Source organism: Pelodiscus sinensis, chromosome 15 (assembly GCF_052426305.1).
Source record: "Pelodiscus sinensis isolate ZL-2025 chromosome 15, ASM5242630v1, whole genome shotgun sequence".
Taxonomy (NCBI): domain Eukaryota; kingdom Metazoa; phylum Chordata; order Testudines; family Trionychidae; genus Pelodiscus; species Pelodiscus sinensis.
The window spans coordinates 22,944,365-22,963,099 of record NC_143066.1 but is presented as its reverse complement, the minus strand read 5'-3'; the positions used below and the strand labels follow the sequence as shown (position 1 = coordinate 22,963,099).

General features: G+C 44.0%; 2 protein-coding genes across 7 annotated transcripts in view; one reads left to right on the top strand and one right to left on the bottom strand.

The window, feature by feature from the left end:
• The window catches only part of GDE1 (glycerophosphodiester phosphodiesterase 1), a 38,744-nt gene that overhangs the window by 7,381 nt on the left and 12,628 nt on the right, over nucleotides 1-18,735 (top strand). For 2 of the 4 annotated variants that reach the window (XR_012896145.2, XR_012896147.2), the window contains exons 2-7: nucleotides 2,124-2,299; nucleotides 3,027-3,132; nucleotides 3,684-3,776; nucleotides 5,955-6,166; nucleotides 7,178-7,425; nucleotides 14,900-15,124. Coding sequence is in view for 1 of the 4 variants with exons in the window: in XM_075899400.2 (XP_075755515.2) it covers nucleotides 2,124-2,299; nucleotides 3,027-3,132; nucleotides 3,684-3,776; nucleotides 5,955-6,166; nucleotides 7,178-7,325 (735 nt within the window). In the remaining 3 variants the exon portion in view is untranslated. Of the gene's footprint in view, nucleotides 1-2,123; nucleotides 2,300-3,026; nucleotides 3,133-3,683; nucleotides 3,777-5,954; nucleotides 6,167-7,177; nucleotides 11,295-14,899; nucleotides 15,139-18,735 lie in introns of those variants that run through there. The other 2 variants (XR_012896146.2, XM_075899400.2) reach the window with 2 other exon arrangements.
• TMC5 (transmembrane channel like 5) overlaps nucleotides 14,970-18,735 on the bottom strand; it is a 52,500-nt gene continuing 48,734 nt past the window's right edge. For all 3 annotated transcript variants that reach the window (XM_075899394.2, XM_075899396.2, XM_075899395.2), the window contains exons 21-23: nucleotides 18,203-18,316; nucleotides 17,316-17,358; nucleotides 14,970-15,106 (exon numbers count right to left, since the gene is read on the bottom strand). In XM_075899394.2, coding sequence (XP_075755509.2) covers nucleotides 14,985-15,106; nucleotides 17,316-17,358; nucleotides 18,203-18,316 — 279 coding nt within the window. In that variant the 3' untranslated portion in view covers nucleotides 14,970-14,984. The remainder of the gene's footprint in view (nucleotides 15,107-17,315; nucleotides 17,359-18,202; nucleotides 18,317-18,735) is intronic.

The following is an 18,735-nucleotide window of genomic DNA, read 5'->3' as shown; positions in this document are numbered from 1 at the left end:
GGACAGAGAGTCCCCTGCACCAGCCTCCTCCCAGGATTCCCCCCCCCCCCAGAGGCGGGAAGCCCTGTCGCACGTCTCCTCTGGGCCTGACTCCCCCCTCCCGCGGAGCAGGGAAGCCCACGCACGCGCCCTCTCGGGGCCGACCCGCCCTCTCGCAGAGCAGGGAAGCCTGCACACATGCCCCCTCGGGGCTGCCCCCCCCCCCCCCCCGCAAAGGAAGGAAGCCCCGTCGTGCGCCTCCGCCGGGGCTTGTGTGAGCCTCTCGCAGCCCCGTCGTGTACCCCCTTCGGGCCCAACTCCCTGCTCCCACAGAACAGGGAAGCCCGCGCATGCGCCCTGTCTGGGCCTGATTCCCCCCTCCCGCAGAGAAGGGAAGCCCCAGTGTGCGCCTCGGGGGACTCACCCAGTAAGTTCCTGGCACGCCACAGAATTGGGGTAAAGAAGCAGCCAGCCCGTTTCCGGAACCCCCGAAAGAGACGCGCAGCTGCAGGACTTCTGTCCACCCCGCAGGAAGCTGCCACTACCTCCATTGTCGCTCGACGTAGGTAGTGGGGCTTCTTGGGGGTGGGGAGAAATGGGAGGCCTGGAATGGGTCAATTGCGATCGACTGGTTGGTGACCACGGTTCTAGAGCAAGGATATTCAAACTTTTTATTGTGTGGACCACCTTCCTGATCAGTCATACTCTGGCTTCCTCTCCTTAGTAACTATTGCATACAAGTTGTTTATGTGCACACTTAACATAAAGATCAAGATATCTCTCTGATGTTATGAACTTGGAAGTGTACAGTAAAAACTGATCCCAGTATTGTGGAAGAGGACACAAATTCTTATCACTTAGCCATAGGCAGCTAAAACTTGCAATCTAGTAGTCTATCTTGAAAACAATGTCCTGATTTTCTAGTTTTTATCTTGTTTCAGTTAAAATAATTTTCTTGCAGATATGATTATTTGAATTTTCTATTATTACTTCTGTTTTGGACTATTGTGTTAGACTCTTATTTCTATTCTTTTGCTTTCATAAAATGAAGTGAGAATCAGCAAATGTTTATTTTGCCTTTGTGTCCATGAGCGCCAGAACTGAAATTTATGTATTTATTTAAAATTCAAATAAATTACCAGCTGCCACAAAGCTTATTCACAAAGTTGTTTCCCCCCTTCTACCTCCCGATAAGTTTTTTTTCACTTCAATTTATAATAGAAATGTCATAAGATCTTGTATACTGTATTGGATAAAGAGAGCAGTTCAGGTTATATCATTAGGGTACGTCTACACTGTATGGCTATTTCATGGTATCCCAAAATAGCTACCCCATGTCTACACAAGCTGCCCGTTATTTCAAAATATGTTTCAATATAACAGGCATGCTATTTCGCCATCCCGGGAAACCTAATTGAAAGAGGGATAAGGAATGGCTCAGAATAACGCATTATTACAAAATTTGGCAGGGTAGACACGCCAAAATTCAAAATAAGCTATTTTGAAATAGATTCAAAATAAGATACGCAATTTACATGGTGTAAATTGCGTATCTTATTTCAAGTTTAGGGTGCTGTGTAGACACACCCTCAGAGAAGAAATAGTGTATGAAGTTTATACTTAAAATACCTGGTATTTGATAGAGTAGGATTTTTTTAGGTGAGAAAAAAAGCCACAGTGAGGTATCCTTTTCCTACCCTGTCATACCTGCTATGCATGGTGGAAAAATAAACTGCCAGAGTCTTCTCTATTACATGCCTTGGTTACTTGGCCCCAGATAATTGGTTTCCACCTTAATTCATGCAGATTCCCCCAAGTCTGGATTGCCTCCCAATTAAGATCTATTCCCCTGATTAATTTATCCATTGTCTACAACGGCTAGGCCATGATCAACCCAGACATCGCTCCATTCTTCACATGTACTTTTGCTCAGCAATTTACTATTTGGTGTATGGGACATATCTCCATATTAGATCTACAAATATAGGCCTCATAAGAATTAAGCTAAAGCCCATCGTGTTCTGTGGGCTGACAAATCTTAGAGAATATTAGTAGCTTAGCCTCTGTAATACAAAGTAAGCATTGCAGCACGCACCTTTATATTTAAATAGCTTTTGTCTTTCTTTTTTTTTTTTAAAAAAAAGGCAGCTGAGAATGGAGCCACAGGTGTGGAGCTGGATGTTGAGTTCACTGCAGATGGCATTCCCATTCTAATGCATGATGATACAGTCGAAAGGACAACTGATGGGTTTGGGAGTTTACGTGACTTGACATTTGAAGAAGTTAAGAAGCTGAATCCTTCTGCAAAACATAGACTATGGTAAATAATCAGCCATAGTCTACTAATACTTTCTACAGTGCCAAAACATCCATCATAAATAAAATTGTGACTTTGACCTAGCCATGACTAAATAATCTTTGAAACTTTCCAGACTTTCACATTCATTTGATGCCCCTTGTGGTATGGTGAGGCAGATAAGAATCTGTCTCCTTGCCCCTTGTTGGAGTAGGAACCATAAAGCCAAATATTGGGTTTAAAGAAGAGATTCTCAAATGTGTAAGCAGTGCTAACCTCAACTTAATCTTGATTAAATGCTTTTTAAGATAGGGTTTGGTCTGAAAAACATTTGATTTGAATTAGCTATTTCTAACATGAATTTTATTGACATATCTCTTGATTAAATTATTTAAGTGATCATGTCTGAATGGTGGGAAGAATAATTTTTTTTCTAGAACATACGGATTATGCTATTGGAAAGGAATTAGGTAGTATCAAGAAGATCTCAGATGAGACTTTTGACCTGGACATAAGATGTTAATTATCTCCATTCTTGCAAGATCTAGGAAAAGAAACTCACTGGGATATTTACACTGTCTCCTAAAATGTTACTGTGAATGTATCTATTTTTTTGCAAAGATGGAGCTCCATTGGTTTATATGTTTGATGTTTTTAACTACACCTAGGCAAAGTTCAAATGAAATCTTTCCTTCCTCTTTGTTCTCCTGTATTGTGTGCATTTCACTGAACTCTTCATACCTTTCTGTAGGAGAGATTTCCGGGGTGAAAAAGTGCCAACGTTGAGACAAGCTGTTATGGAATGTATGCATCATAACCTCATAATCTACTTCGATGTCAAAGGCCATGCAAATCAGGTATTCTTGCTAAGAGCGCTTCACTCACCATTTGGCTGGATTGCTCACATTGAAGTCCATGGTACTATTCCCTTTTGCTTCAACGAGAGAAGTTTTGGGCCTGTTTTTGCAGAATGTTAAGTTCAGATTAATAAAACTGAGACAAGGCTTTCATGCTTCGTTCTTTCCATTCGATTGCACAAGGACACCACCAACCATAATTAGAACGTGGTTCATTAGCATATTGGGCTTTGGTAATGTCACAAAATGCACTGACTCTTAAGTGCATGAATAACTGAGACTCCTTACCTTCTACTTGTGTGGGAGAAATCATGATGGGCTATCCTGTTTGTCATAGTTGTTAGCACCACGATCTGGGGTACTTTTGATAGGTAATGGTTTGCTTTCCTCCTTTCCAATTTAAATGTTGCTTTCCTTCTTCCACTTTCTAATTCCACCCCCCTACCTCCAGAAAAAAGCACTAAAGTGGGGTCTTTCTATTTCCTAATGTACTTCTAAAATGTTATCCATGACTACAGCATACATTCTACATATGTATCTTTCATCAACAGGCAGTTGATGCCCTAAAACTCCTCTACCTGGAATTTCCTCGTTTGTACAACAGTAGCATTGTCTGTTCTTTCATGCCAGATGTCGTCTATAAGGTAAAACTTCCTAAATGTGGGGTTTTTTTAGTATTATGTACACCACATCACAGTCATGGTAATGTGTTTAGTTTACTCTTGTGGAGACGTGCAACCCCAGAGTATGTGGGAATCATTCTTACATAATTAAAAACACACTTAAAAGTAGATGTCAAAATGAGGGGAGGATTGGGGTATTGGACTTTCAATCCTCATATACCCCCTTTCACCATTACCACCTCATCAGACCCTTCCATATAGATTAGATATGCATGTTATGAATCCTGAATAACTCTTCCCTCATAAAAATTACCCTGATAAAGGCTCATTAGCTTAAAATTGACACCTCATGATATTGACACCGAGGTACCTATTTAACAGTTTCTAAGGTGTCTATTAACAGATTGCATTCATGTCATCTTATTATGAAATTTTAGAATATGTTCAGATTATCTCCTAATGTCCATTATCTGTCAGCCCTTTCATCCATGTGCAGGGTTCCCTTGTTCAACTTCTATTTCTCTTCTCCTCTCACCTTACAGAATCATAGACATTCCTGAATTTGTTTCTTTAGCTTTGTCCTCTTCCACTGAGTCTTTCCCTTTTGGTTATCTCTTTCCAATTTCCTTTCTTCTTTCTTTGCTATCTCCTCTCTCATGTCTTGTTTTCTCAACTGCTTCTCTGTCGCAGTCAGTTGTAGCATTACTGCCCTTCTGTTCATCTTTTTGCTTCAAGTGATAAAATGAAATTAACAACACACTTGAAGTAAGCTACTAATGCTGCTTTGTGTATTGTTAATTTCCATTTTACTACTTGCTTTGCAACAGGATGGGGTAGAGCTAAAATTAAACATATCTGCCCTAATGAATAAATCCCTGACTAAAAGATTGGTAATGATGGTGACCTGTGTGCAGTCTGAGGATCAATACTTTTCAATAATGATATGGGATATTAAGATAAAATTTGTTATTAAAGCTTTGCATTTCATCTGTGTGTATAATAAAATAATTACACTACACAGACCAATTAGAATTATATATCAATCTGTAGGTCTTAGTTATTACAAAAGTTGAAGACACTAGATTTAATAAACTGCCCTTTGGAGCTCTGTATTTCATAGTGTTAAATTGGCATTTCCTGAAGTGGTCTTCAGTCTGATTAAATTAAACATAGCTTAGTCATTGAAAACACACTGCTCAAACAACCTTTCTGTAGAGAATTTACAAACGGCTCTAAATGTATTTTTACAGAGACTAAACTTGTACACTAATCAGTATCAGCAAATCAACCATTAACTTCTATCAAGCCGAAGTGTGAGACTAAAGAGCATATCTCATCTTCCTTGCACACGCATAACTACCATCGGGACAACTGCTGAAGGGGGACACAGAGGTCCACCGGTCACATGACACAAAGGAGCTGGGACAGCCTGCCCCCTTCCAGCTTCACACCCTCCCTGCTCTTGCTCCGTCCCCACCTCGCCTCCTCGCCCTCCCCAGAGTGATGGGGTTGGGAGTCTGGCACTGGCTGGTAGTGATGGTCCAGCTCCCTGCACTCGCTGGCAGTGCAGGAGAAGCAGAGCAACACAGCCCCAGCTTGCTCTGCTCCCCTGGCTGTGTCACTTCGCTTCCCATCAGTGAGTTCTGCCCCCACCCCTGAGTGACATGCCAGGAAAGAAGATTGAGCAGAGCTGCGTTGCTTCATTTCCCCTTCCGCTGTTGGTGCATGCAGGGTGGCTGGAGTCCTGCTGTGGGTGCCAGGCCCTCTGATATGCCCTGGGCCATGCAGAGGCTCTGGCCTTGCTGGCGCTAACCAGCTCTTACCCCCTTTCACCTATGACACTGTGGGGGGGAAGGCATATGCTCCCTCATGCTCCCATGCATAGCCTAGGACTCCTTTTGATTTAAATGGGAGTCTTGTGTGCACAAACAATACAGGATTCAGATCTTAACGTAAGTGTCATTCAATAAAGAGATTATTGAGGGAAACAATACAAGCAGCTGCAATAAATACTTTCAAAATAGGGTTAAAGAACATCTTGGAGGGAAAGGAACTCTGCTAGAACTGCAAATTCACAGACTAGTGCCTCTCATGTCTTCATCTTCAGAGGTTCCTTTGTTCAAATCGTATAATTTATAATATAGCCCTGGAATCTTGGCATTATCTGCTACTTACAGTTTTCTTACCTTGGTCTTCCAGATTAGGCAGTTGGATAGGAATGTCGTAACTGCGTTAACACATAGACCATGGAGCCTTAGTCATTTGGGAGATGGGAAGCCTCGTTTTGATTCTTTCTGGAAGCATTATGGGTATATAATAATGGACATCATTCTGGACTGGAGTCTACACCACTTCTTGTGGTACCTGTGTGGGGTGTCAGCTTTCCTCATGCAGAAAAATTATATTTCACAGTAAGTGATCTAGCATACATTTTCTAGATATGTTAGCTCCTCCTGAGGTAATTGTGAAATAAAATATGGAGGAAGAGGCAAGGTAGGACCATGTTTTAGAAGAGGATGATGTACGCTAACATTAAAATCTCTAGGGAGTGTACCGTAATGCCATTTTAAACAGGTCTCATTCAATAACATTCACTATTTATTTATTTTTTCATATGTATAATGTCTTGGTCTTCCCAGTGCATATTTTTACCTCCATTGCTACACCCTAAGCTAAAATGAAGAATGGAAATGTGTTGCTGTTGCCTGTTTGTAAAGGGATATTGTAGAAGCATGGCATGTGGTCACTGCAGAGCAGAGGTAGTAATAGGCAGACCGTGGGCCAAATGTGGACCTCTAGCCACGTTTGAACAGACCCAGAAATCTTTATACGGGTTGGACATCCCTGTTCCAGCATCCTCAGGGCCTGCCCAGTCCCAGATAAGGGATTTTGCCATACCAGAGGAGGTCATTTTTGGCCCTGTGCCACAGCCCTCAACCCCAAGCCAGATCCCTCTCTTTTGCCAGCCCTGCTTCCCTGCCAACCCCACCAGATTTACCATCTCCACTGAGCAGCTCCATTGCCCTGCTGGTCCCACCAGGCTTCCCAGCCCCACTGAGCAGCACTGCTGCGACATGCTGGACTTCGTCCCACAGGGCATCTCTGCTGCTGGCAGCCCACTGTCCTGCTGGCTCACAGTCTCCCAGCCACCAGCCCTCCACCGGGACTCTCTGGTCCTGGAACATTCTCTTGCTGGACCAGAGAATCCCAATTTAGAGAGGTTCAGTTATACCTACTTACAATTATTATTACGATTTTATTATTTTCTCTGGTGTCTGGACCTTGATCTAGAAATCTCAACCTTCACACAAAAATAGACTACCCATGCCGAGGAGAATGTATATTTTATAGGAAAGCTCTTTGTTTTGTCCTTGTTCATGGTAGTCTTTGTCTTCTCCTTACAGTATCTTTGTTCTTTACAGAGAGTATGTGAGGCAGTGGTCTTCACGAGGAGTTCAAGTGGTTGGCTGGACAGTGAACACGTTTACAGAAAAAATGTATTACGAGACCGTCCTTGAGACCAGTTACATCACAGACAGCTTGCTGGAGGACTGTGATCCTCACTATTAGACTTATGCTGTGCGGACTCTTAAATGTGCCATCGTGGGTCAGGGAGGTCTGAGCTCATCACCAAAGGGCTCCACAAAGGGCATATGAGGCTGCCACACAGGTTGGGTTTTTTGCTTTATGATTGTATGATTTAAACTTAAATCACAGCAGGCCTCTCTGTGACGGTACTAGACTGGCTGAGGCACTATCAGAGTGAGTGATGGGAGAAGTGTTCTGTGCCTCCGCCAGCAGAGGAAGTTGTTGTATGGTCTAAAGAGATCAGTTGATTTAGTAGTACAGGTACATGACTTATAACTCATCTAATCAAACGGTTTCTTTACTTCATTTAACTCTTCATTATAAGTCATCAGCTGCTTTGAAGGCCACATTTTAAGCTGTACATGAAACAGCCTGCTCCTCAAATAAGAAAGTTTGGGGTGCTTCTATGGCAATGTTAAGAGCATATGGTAGGTGTTTCTCCATAGCTTAAGTTTGAATACAATATGGTCAGTAAATTTTAGAGGATGAATATACTTCACTGCTGCAACTGGAAAGATGGATATTCTGTACTCTTACAGCATGGAGAGGGACTCTAGCTGTCCTTGTTCTGTGCAAATACTTTACTAAAAACTTGATGGCTGGTGGTTAAACTTGAATATCTCCTTTTATTTCGTTCTTAAACCTGACTTTAAAAGGGGTGAGGGAATATAGAAAGGTTCTTCCCCTCTTATCATTCTTCATAATAAGAGGCTGTTAGCCAGAGGCTAGCCAGTAGATGAAACACTTGTGCTGCTGCTGAGTTGTTTGCACAGCTAGAAGGGCCCTGGGTTAGAGTTCCTGTACTGCTCACGGCACCTCCTCCTGGCTACCTGGGGGATTAGTTCTGTCAGATGCTGCACCCTCCTCAGTGTTCTCTCTACCCCTCTTCTTCTCCTGCTCTTAAAGCAGCAGCTTCTGGTATGGCCCTTTGGCCAAGTCACTTAGGCTATGTCTACACTGCAGACAATAGTCAGAAAAAGATACGCAAATTGCAAACCGCAAGTTGCGTATCTTTTTCCACAAAAGGCTTTTCCGAAATTTGGCCTGTCTACACGGGGCCTAATTTCGAAAAAAACTTCTCTTTCAGAACATGCCTTATTCCTCTCACCAAGAGGAATACAGGGATGCTGAAAGAACATGTCTGCTTTTTCGGAAACCTTCCACTCGTATCCTGGAAAAGCTCTGCCGTCTAGACATAGCCTAAGTTCCTCCTCTTCTGGGGAAATTACAGTCCTCTTAGTTCAGCTGTCCAGCTGATCTCTCCAACATCCTGTGCCACTCCCTAGTGGCTGGCTCAGGCCTGCCTGTACTGTCCTGGTCCTTGCTGCTGCTGCTGCTTCCCTGGACTTCTTCCTACAACAGCCCACCACACAGGGAGTGACAGCAGACTTCCTCCCTGAAGCCCTCTTCTGCCCTCAGTGCCTAGGCTTTATACTGGCCACTTGTATTTCTGCCCAGCTGGGCCTCATTTATTCAGCTCCTGCTCCCTAGCTCTTTTCCAAGTGCAGCCTGGGGAGTTAACTGGTCCTCCATGGCATCCCTAAACTTTTCCTTTTGGAACTCCAGGTCTTCTTCAGCTCTTCACATGGCTTGCTCTACAGCTCTTTCACTTGCTCCACAAGATCCTCAAGCACCCTTTCACTAAGGACTTGAGTTCCCACCACAGCTTGCTCTGCTTCATTATTCCTATGTATGTCTGGGCCTTCTCCAGCCCAGTCACCTTACCTGTTACCTTGGTTTTACGTCCGACTGGGTGTATGGAACAACCACCTGCCAGGTTCATGATCATTGCTGCTGCGTCTGTCCTAACGTCTCCAGCATGATCTGATCCCAGCTCCCCTTCCTTATTTCCTGTTGCACTTGGACCCACACCAGGGGTGGCCTATGACTATAGGCCGAGTCGGCCGTCGCCTAGGGGGCTGTCTTCAGCGGGGCACCCAATGATGACGTCATGCCATTGACGGCAGTGCAGGCGGGGGCGCCGATCGCGCATTCCACCTGGGGCGCCAGCTGCTGCCGCCCGCCTCCAGCCACCCCTGACCCACAGCTTTCTGAAGAGGGCACTGCCTCCTTACATGGTCAGCCTCACGCACCCACAGCAAACTCTTTGCTTTGAGTCAGCAGTAGTCTTCTCATTGGGCTTCTCATCCAATGTGTTCTCCTGGGCTAGCCTTCACCTCATAGCTCATACATGCACCTCCCTCCTGTAGCCATGCAAAACATGCCCCTTCTTTTCATGTCACCCCACCCCACCCCCATTACGGCTCTTTTGGGCTTTATTTGCTGCCATGAGCTTGTGTGGTACTTCACAGCCCACTGCAGTCTCTCAACCTTATCTTGTCTTAGGGTCAGGCATCGCACAGGTCTTCACGCAGGGCCTGTGGCTGTCCTAGAGATTAGCTCTGCTGGTTGCTGGGTGCTTCTCAGCACACTCTCTACCTAGTATCTTCTCTCAGTCTGCAGCCTCTCTCCCTCTCCGAGTGGCAGCTTCCAGTTTGTGGCTTGGTCCTCCAGCCAGGTCACTAAGTTCTTCCCCTTCCAGGGAAGTCAAGAGTCCTGGACCACCTGGCTGGCTGCCATCTCCAGTGCCTTGTGACTGGTTGGAGAACTCAGGCCTGTGCTCTACACTGAGTTCCAGCCTAGGGGACCTATAACATAGCCCACAGCTGTATTGTCTTACCCCGCCTTGCTCTTTCCCTGCTCTTCTTTCTACTTATCTGGCTCAACGCTTCCAGTAATAAACAAGTCAGACTGTTCGGGCTAGTTTATAATATGGGAAATGTGCATCATGAATTCTGAATGTATCCATGAGAGTAGGTTTGATACCCTTCCTAATAGATCAAGACCTACTTTAATATTGCTCTGATTATGAATACCACTCAATGATCCAACTGTTGTAGCAGTCTCTTGGGTGGAACCTGGAGCTAGATGAGAGAATTCATGAATGGCACAGTTCTGCAAGGAAACGTGTGGGGATAGAGCTACTGTAAAATAAAGACGGTCTGATTTAAATTAGAGACAGCCCAGGGGAAATTAACCAAGTGTCTATTTTATCCCATACCTCCTGCACAAAACATCTTTTCCATGTCATTTAAAAGTAGAATCTTAAAACCAGTTGTCTACCTGCTGTTACCACTGAGCTGTAGCTGACCATCCTAACTTTTAACCAATAGATGTGTGACTCTGTATTTTCAGATCAAATGGGTAATTGCAGGCTTTAGCATGCAGGATAGCCTCTTGCATTAGTTAGGTATGAATTGCCACATCCCATGCCCTCTGTCAGGCCAGATACAGCATTGCACAAGTGGCTAGTTTTTTTGTTTGTTTTGTTTTTTTGAGACTGGGAATTGAGTAGCTAGGATAGCAGATGAAGTGGCTCAACTATCCAGTCTCTCCGTTTTGTATTTAAATGATGCCTGATATTCATATGCCACATCTCACTATTGGGTGAAATCACCATCTTCATGGTCTAAGGCACATCTCCTCTGATGAATCAGGAATTAAAATCTATCTCCATGCATTAAGTAAAGTCAGCATTTTGGGCCCACTAATGTTAGTTGAGAGTATGGTTCTATAGCATCACTTGGCTCAGATGAAAGCTGAATGAAACATAGGAACTAACAAGTAGATCAAAGGAACGATGGGCTCTGATGTGGGGGATTAATTAGAGCAGCAGAAAATAGTAGCTAATTATGTGTAATAGGGCAACAGATGTCAAACACCGCCCCCTACTGGGGAATGTCCATAGACTGATAAAGGCTGCTTATTTTCAAGAGCTGTTCTTTCTGTCTTACCAGCCTGTCTTCAACCTAGTCCTTTTTCAAACAGCCTTTGCACGGTGAGCCGAAGGCTGAAGTTGTAAGATGTATCCCAAAGAGTAGTGTGGCCGGTGGCAATACTGACATGTATGCACTAAATCTACTTTTAATAAAATATCCTCGTCAAATGGCATTGTCCTGATGTGTCTTTCATTCAGAAGGCTGTAAAATATTTATGCAGCAAGCTTCCTTCCCCCATTCAAGTTACTTCTGTGTAGCTGCTTTTAAATGGAATCTCTTGTAACACTTGACCCTTCATGAACTACTCCTAGATGGAGAATAAAGAATCTGTACTAATCTTATCTTGCAAGGTGCATTGACATGAGTTAATTCATGCACTGCTTTCTAATCAAGTCACAGAACTGAATGGCATTAACTGGAAAAAGACTAATAGTCTTTTCTTCTGCCATTATAACTAATGAGCTTCCAACTACAGCTTGCCCTACTCAAGATTGTCAGATGCTTTCTTCCGGAAGAAGTGCTTTGAAACCCTACCCTGGCTGTATACCAGGGGTGGGCAAATAGCAGGCAGAGAGTCAAATCCGGTCCTCCACGGTTAGCCCCTGGTGGACCCCCACAGCACTGTATTTAACTGTGCTTCCTCTGCTTCCATTGGCCATGAATCACTGTTCCCAGCCAATGGGAGTTACAATCACCTGTACTTGCAGAAGTGTCGGTAAATATAGCACTTCAGGTGAACTGCTGATGTTTTATTGCCTACCCTGGCCCTCCACTATGCCATTACTGTAGTGGACAAGATGATGATTCCTATACCAGCTGTACCTCAGGTAAGACATTGATGACAGCAGATCATTTGTACAACAGTCTCTTAACACAGCAGTAGCCTGGCACGGTGAAATATGCTGCCAGTTGAAATGCTAGGAACATTGTACATACTCATCATGGGGCGTTTGGCATCTTTTTGTAAATGGACCTGTGCTCAGATGAGCAAAGAGGTACAGTAGAATGAAAATAGTTCTTTCCATTAAGGCTTCTTAAACTTTGATCAAGTAAAGCACACACAGGCATGCTACTGAGAAGTTATTTTAAAGGGGACAAGCCTACTTAGTTTTGTAGTGTTAATGGTGGAGGAATAAAAGCATCTTTCCTAGTGGGCATTAAGGTCACGTACATGCATGGATTTAGCATTTGTATCTCAACTTGTACTGTAGTCAGACAGGAGACGGGTCCCTCCTCGCATCAGAACTCCAGCTGTGCGTCTTGGCTCAGGATTTTTATATTTGTTTTAATTCCAAAAACATCGTTCCATTGTGGAGGAGCAAATATAAGAATTGTAAAGTGATCTAGAAAACGCTTAGGAGAGGGTCACTAATGTTGGGAAGAGGGCTGAAAAGTTTTACGCAAAAGGGACTTTTGCCCGAACTGGATCAGCATCGTATTTCCACAAAAAGCACTGATTTTTTACAATAGGAAGTCAGTGCTTTTGCAGAAATTCAAGCGGCCACTGTAGACAGCTGGCAAGCTTTTCCGGAAAAGTGGCTGATTTTCCAGAAAAACTGGCCAGTCTAGACACAGCCCTTGTTTTGCCACTTGGATCTGAGCCATTACATGCCACCTGCTGAAACTGTTCTCCCTTGCTTGTTTCTGGAATGAACTATAAGCACAGGGTACAGAGAAAAAATATATACAATGCTGGGCCAACAGAACTGAGTTTGCGCCACAGGTTTGGTATTCTTCCCCCCTAGACTTTTCCAGTCTCTTTCTTTCTGGCTAAGTTCATCTCTCTCGAGCCAGTTGGCATCTGCCTTGGCTTTCAAACCCACAGCCTTCACTCTCTCATACTGTGAAGCTACCCACCTAGGCTACGTCTAGACTGGCATGATTTTCCGCAAATGCTTTTAACGGAAAAAGTTTTCTGTTAAAAGCATTTGCGGAAAAGAGCGTCTAGATTGGCACGGACGCTTTTCCACAAAAGCACTTTTTGCAGAAAAGCGTCCATGCCAATCTAGACGCGGTTTTGCGCAAGAAAGCCCCGATCGACATTTTCACCATTGAGGCTTTTTTGCGCAAAACAGTTTTTAGCTGTCTACACTGGCCGTCTTGCGCAAAAACATTTTAGGAAAAGGGCTTTTGCTCAAACGGGAATGTCAAAGCATTTGCGCAAGAAGCACTGATTTCGGACGGTAGAACGTCAGTGCTTTTGAGCAAAATCAAGCGGCCAGTGTAGACAGCTGGCAAATTTGTGCGCAAAAGCGGCTGCTTTTGTGGAAAAACTTGCCAGTCTAGACGCAGCCCTACTCTTTGTACTTTCTGACAAAGGTCTGTCCCTACAGCTCCTCTGAAGCCATATCCTATGTTCCAGCATTAGCCCTTGCCTTAATGTTGCAGCTTTCCAGAACTACCTTAGCAGCCCCTCGACCCGAAGCAATTTTTATCTCGTGCCATGCAGCCCGTACTTCCCATCTCTCCTCAGAAGCCCCATTCTTTTGAATAGCCTTCTATTGCTGACCCTACACCTGAGTTAACTTCCTCCACTGCACAGCAAAGCCTAGATTTAATATGTATGTATCAGATGTACTTTAATAATGCAACACTTCAGTCTTACATTGTGTAAACCTTCTCTTCCATCTCTCCAGCACTAGCTTAGAGTGTAAGCTCCTTGAGGCAGGTATTGGTCTTTTTTTCTAAAGCCTCGGGCACATTTGTGGTATTGTATTAGGTAGGGGAGGAAATATCAAGAAAAGGCCAAAAATGTAATATAGGGAAATGAATTAAGAGGAGACAGAGGAGGAGATGTGAAATGACAACAGGGGAAGAAGGAATTCCCAGAGAAACAGATGCAACAGTAACCCCACTGAAGGCTAATTCTTAAATTAGGAAAGCAGTTGGAAAACTAGAGGACAAAAGGGAGATATTTAAGAATATCTAAGAAGTGAGAACCAAGATAAGTGGAAGAAGTTAAGATGCACAGTGTAACCAGGGTAGGACTCTGCAGGTGGCAAAGACTGCTGCAATAAAAGAAGCAGTGCAGCATGCTGCCCAAAATTACAGGGATAAAATCCCCAACAGATGTTACCTATGCATGCTGGAGTAGCTAGGTGCTAGTGACCCTTTGTTTTCAATTTGGGCTTGTGACTTGACATGTCCCAGGTGGCAGCTGGAACTGCCGCAAATACGGAGAAAAAGACCTTCTGTGGCAGTTGGTGTAAGTGGTAAAATCTGCACTTGTGAAGTCATAACAAAAAAAAAAAACCCCCACAACTTACATTACAAGATTGAGTTTATTGCATTACATACAGCCATTCAAAAATGACACTGTTAAATGCTGAAAAAGTGCATAAGCGTAATTGTGAAGAGAGAGACAGAGAAGTAGGATTCACTTAGTTTTACAGTGAACTGGTTTTAAATAGGTTAGAATCCTTTATTTTATAATACTTCATTTACACTTTTAAAAAATACACCTGAGAACCACCTGATCAAAGCATGTTCATATACAAGAATACCATCAAGGATTGCAGAATCGTAATTTGCATTTGCCATCAGGCACAAATTACACTGATATAATAAACATTTCTCCCTAACTGGATGAATGGTGATCATTTGCTGTATTCCAGCAAAGAGTTCACATCAGATGCTAGAGAGATGTAATATTACCAAGCTTTCATTTAAAAAAAACAAAAACAAAATAGTACAGTGCATATACTATGAAATTAAAAAATGTAAGCTGCAACTGATAAAGTGCATTTTCTGATATGTTCTTGCTTCATTTTTCCTTAGCTTCTTATTAGAGTCATTTCCAATGGATTTCCAACCATTAGTGCAAAACAGTGAAGTTCTACCAGAAGTACTTCTAGCAATTAGTTCATGATCTATAGTGATCATCATCATCGTCGTCGTCATCTTCCATTTCCAATTCAGCCTGTTGTCTGGCTCTCAGAGCCAGTGCCAGAGTCTCCGAAATCCCTGGTCGGTGTTCCTCTGCATCTGCATGTAGCAAAGCAAGTAAGATGGCTCTAGTGAGTACATGTATAACGATGTTAGCTGGCCATTTGTAACAAAGTGCCTATGTTTTAAACCATCTCAAGTACAAGGTGTAAAGATACGTGTGTGCAGGCCAAATCAAGCTTATTAATGAGATTCTATGGCTTTATGAAGACTCTAGGCCACTATACACACTTAATAGCCCTCTTTGCATCAAATGCTAAGTGAAATTACATCCCTTAATGGGATGCAGTATTCCCTCCAGACTCCCCAAAGAGGACATAGTTTCATTTGTTGCAAGGAATTCACTTCTTGGGTACGCAGAAGTCTGCTGCCAAATTTCCAAAGAAGCCTCCGAGTTGGACACAGCTTGAGCCTGATTTTCAGTAGCACTAAGCTCACACAGAGGTGGCTTAAAGGTTTGTGGGGCCCTGGGCCAGAGAAAGCAGGGGCTGGTCCCCACCCCTTCCACGTGCAGTCCCCTTCCAACACCCCTCCCCCACTCCACAGCAGGTGGGTTGCGGAGAGGTGCCGCAAACATAGGCCCGGTTGGCTAATCCACCACTGCACACAGCTCCAAGTAGAGCTAAGAGTGTACGTCAGTCAGTGGAGCCCAAGATGTCTAGCTAAGCACGTTAAAAACTGAGGCTGTTAAGATAAGGCCTTTTCCTGTAGCCATGGTGTAAAGCTGGGGCGGGGAACCTTTTTTGGCTCAGGGGTTACTGACCCACAGAAAAAAAAAATCAGTCAGGGGCACACAAAAGTGAAAAGGAAAACACAAAAATAAAAAACCTTCATACACCATAGTCTAGGAGGGCCCCACGTTAGTAGATTTTGTGGGGCTCCTACACTCTAGGGTGGAGCCAAAAATGAAAAGTTCAGTATGCAGGAGGAGGCTGCCAGGAAGGGGGGTGGGGGCTTGCAGGACTGGAGCGCCAGCTCCACAATGCTGGGGGGATGCCCCGAGCCTCGGGGCCAGATCCAAAGAAGCTGGGGGCCAGATCCAGCCCCTGGGCTGCAGGTTCCCCACTCCTCGTGTAAAGCCTTCGTCTGAAGCCATCTTAGGAGAGCAGCAGCTGCCATTTGCTAAGAAGCAGAAAGTCATATCCTCACATTCCATCAAAATTACATTAAAACAATGTAATAGTGGGCTGTGAAAGAGATCCTGTCCTAACAGCACACACCATCAGCAGATAAAGAAACAGACCTTAAGTTGGTTAAGGAAAACTTAGAGAGCATTCTGCCAGGCAAAGAATCACTTTTCAATAGCTGTGGTTGTGAAATCCTCATTTATTTGCTTTTTTGTATTTAATGGTCCCCACTTCTCTGTTATCTGTATGATCGCTATCTGGTTCTTTGTTTCTCTCTGTTGCATAACTATTTTTTCTAGATGTAAATTAATTAGGTGGTGAGGTATGACAGGTTAGACTAGAGAATTGTGTGACAATATTTTAGGATTGGCTAGTAAAATGATTAGTTACAATATTGCTCAAAGTTTCACTATATAAAAGGAACTCCCCAAAGGAAGTTCTTGGAAACAATTCCAGGATACAGGCCCACGATCATAGCTGCCAGACGTCAACATGCTACCAAGGACACTGTGCAGAAGCTGGAGTCCCCCAGATGATCTGATTTTGATAGGCATCAAGACCAGTTCACCTGCTTTATAGGAAGTGATGAGCACTGGATGTTTAGCATGTGCACTATTGTTAATAAATAGAAGGTAAGTAGAGTATTACTGAGTAGGACTCTCTCACTGGTAAAAGACCCCACAAACCTTCAGAGTGTAAGGTTACACCAGAGCCAATAGAAAGTGAGGGTGAGTGTCTAAACTGACAAGCTTATGCCTGAACATTAGGAACAGGGTAAGGTTGTATGCCCTAGAGTGTAAAATTACATCTGAGCCCCAGTAAAAGGGTAAAGGTGGGTGCCTAAATTAACAGAGTTATGCCCTGAGTCCTAGGAAGTGGGTTAATGTGGGTGCCCCTAGAGTGTGGGAATAACAGAATTTTGTGCAAGTAATAAAGCAGGAGACACCATGGTCTCCACTTCTGGAGATACTGGCTTTAATGACTTAATCTGATTATCTATTCCTGATCTTTGGAAGACCAAAATCTGTTGCCATTACTGTACTTTGATCTTTGCATTTCAAAATCTTATGAAGCTAAACTTCTATGAGTTGTTTTCTCTGTGTTGAGCATTTATTGCTTACCAGGAGAGAAGCCAATCCCTTCTGATATCCCAGCAGAGGACAACTGAAAACAAAATTCACAGTAAATCAGAATATTTGCTTCCATATTTTCCCACCAATATGCTTGTTGCCTTATATGTAAAACAGAACTTTGTTCACAAACAAGTGTATCTTTTGCTTTTAACAATCTTATGTGGCTTTGTGAAGAACTGGCTAGGATTTTGTTCAGAAAGACTCATAGAATCCTAGAACTGGTAGGAACCTCAAAAGGTCATCAAGTCCAGTCCTCTGCCCTCAAGGCAGGACCAAGCACTGTCTAGACCAGGGTGGGCAATCATTTTTGAAAGGGAGCCACTTCCCAAGTTTGGGAAGTGGTTACGGGCTGGTGCAGAAGGGGTGGGGCCTCAGGCAGAAAGGGTGGGGCCTTCAATCACAGGAGCTGAAAGGGCTTGCACCTCCCGCACGGTTCTCAGGCAATGCATTAGCGACTGGGCTGGGAATTGAGAGCCCTTTCAGCTGTTTCTATTTAAAGGGCTTGTGCCTTAGCTGTTGCCCAGAAGGCACGAGCCCTTTAAATAGCAGGAGTTGAAAGGGCTCATGCCTCCTGGGCGGGCGGCTCCCAGGCAATGTGTTAGGGGACGAGAGCTGCCACAGGCCAGATGAAAGTGCTAGACAGGCCCGATGCAGCCCAGTGACAGCCTCTTGCCCAGCCCCGTTCTAGACCATCCCTGACAGATGTTTGTCTTTTCTTGTTACATTTTTATATCAGAAATAGTTTCTGATGGGGGTGGGGGGTGGGAGGTGTCTGCAAACTGTGGTGGTCCTGTCATCACGATCTCCAAATGAAAACTCCAGTCTTCCATACAATTACACTTTAAACCGACCCTTTTCAGGGGGGCTTATCATACCTCAGTATCGAAGTCTCTTTCATTTCTCCCAAATGGCCTTTCTAGGGAGGCTGTCACGGATACCCGCATTTGCAGAGCAGCTTGTCCAGACGGCGGGTACGAAGATGAACTCCTCTGTGGAAGAGGGCATGTCAGATGAGCAGTAATGTGAATACCCACGACTGTAGCTGCTCTGTGGATGTTGTTCCTCCCACTCCCAAATCCCATCCCCAGGCACATTAGCAAAATGTGCCACTTCTCCGTGCGCTTTGCTCCGTCTCTCCCTCACAGCTCCACATGCAGTGGGTTTTGATACCTACATTTGAAAGGGGGACTTGCTAGGCCACAGAAAAATGCACGCTTTAAAAGCTATTACATTTTTCTAGATGTTAGGGAGGGCTATAGGCTCACATCCTCACTCCAGAACTGCTCTCTCAGACAAGTCTCTGCTTATTCCCTGCAATTGCTCACTTAACCCTGAAATGCCCACATTTTGCTCTCAAATAGAGAGCATTAACTTACAGCCAGTCAGCACAAGATTTTAACAGAGTTCC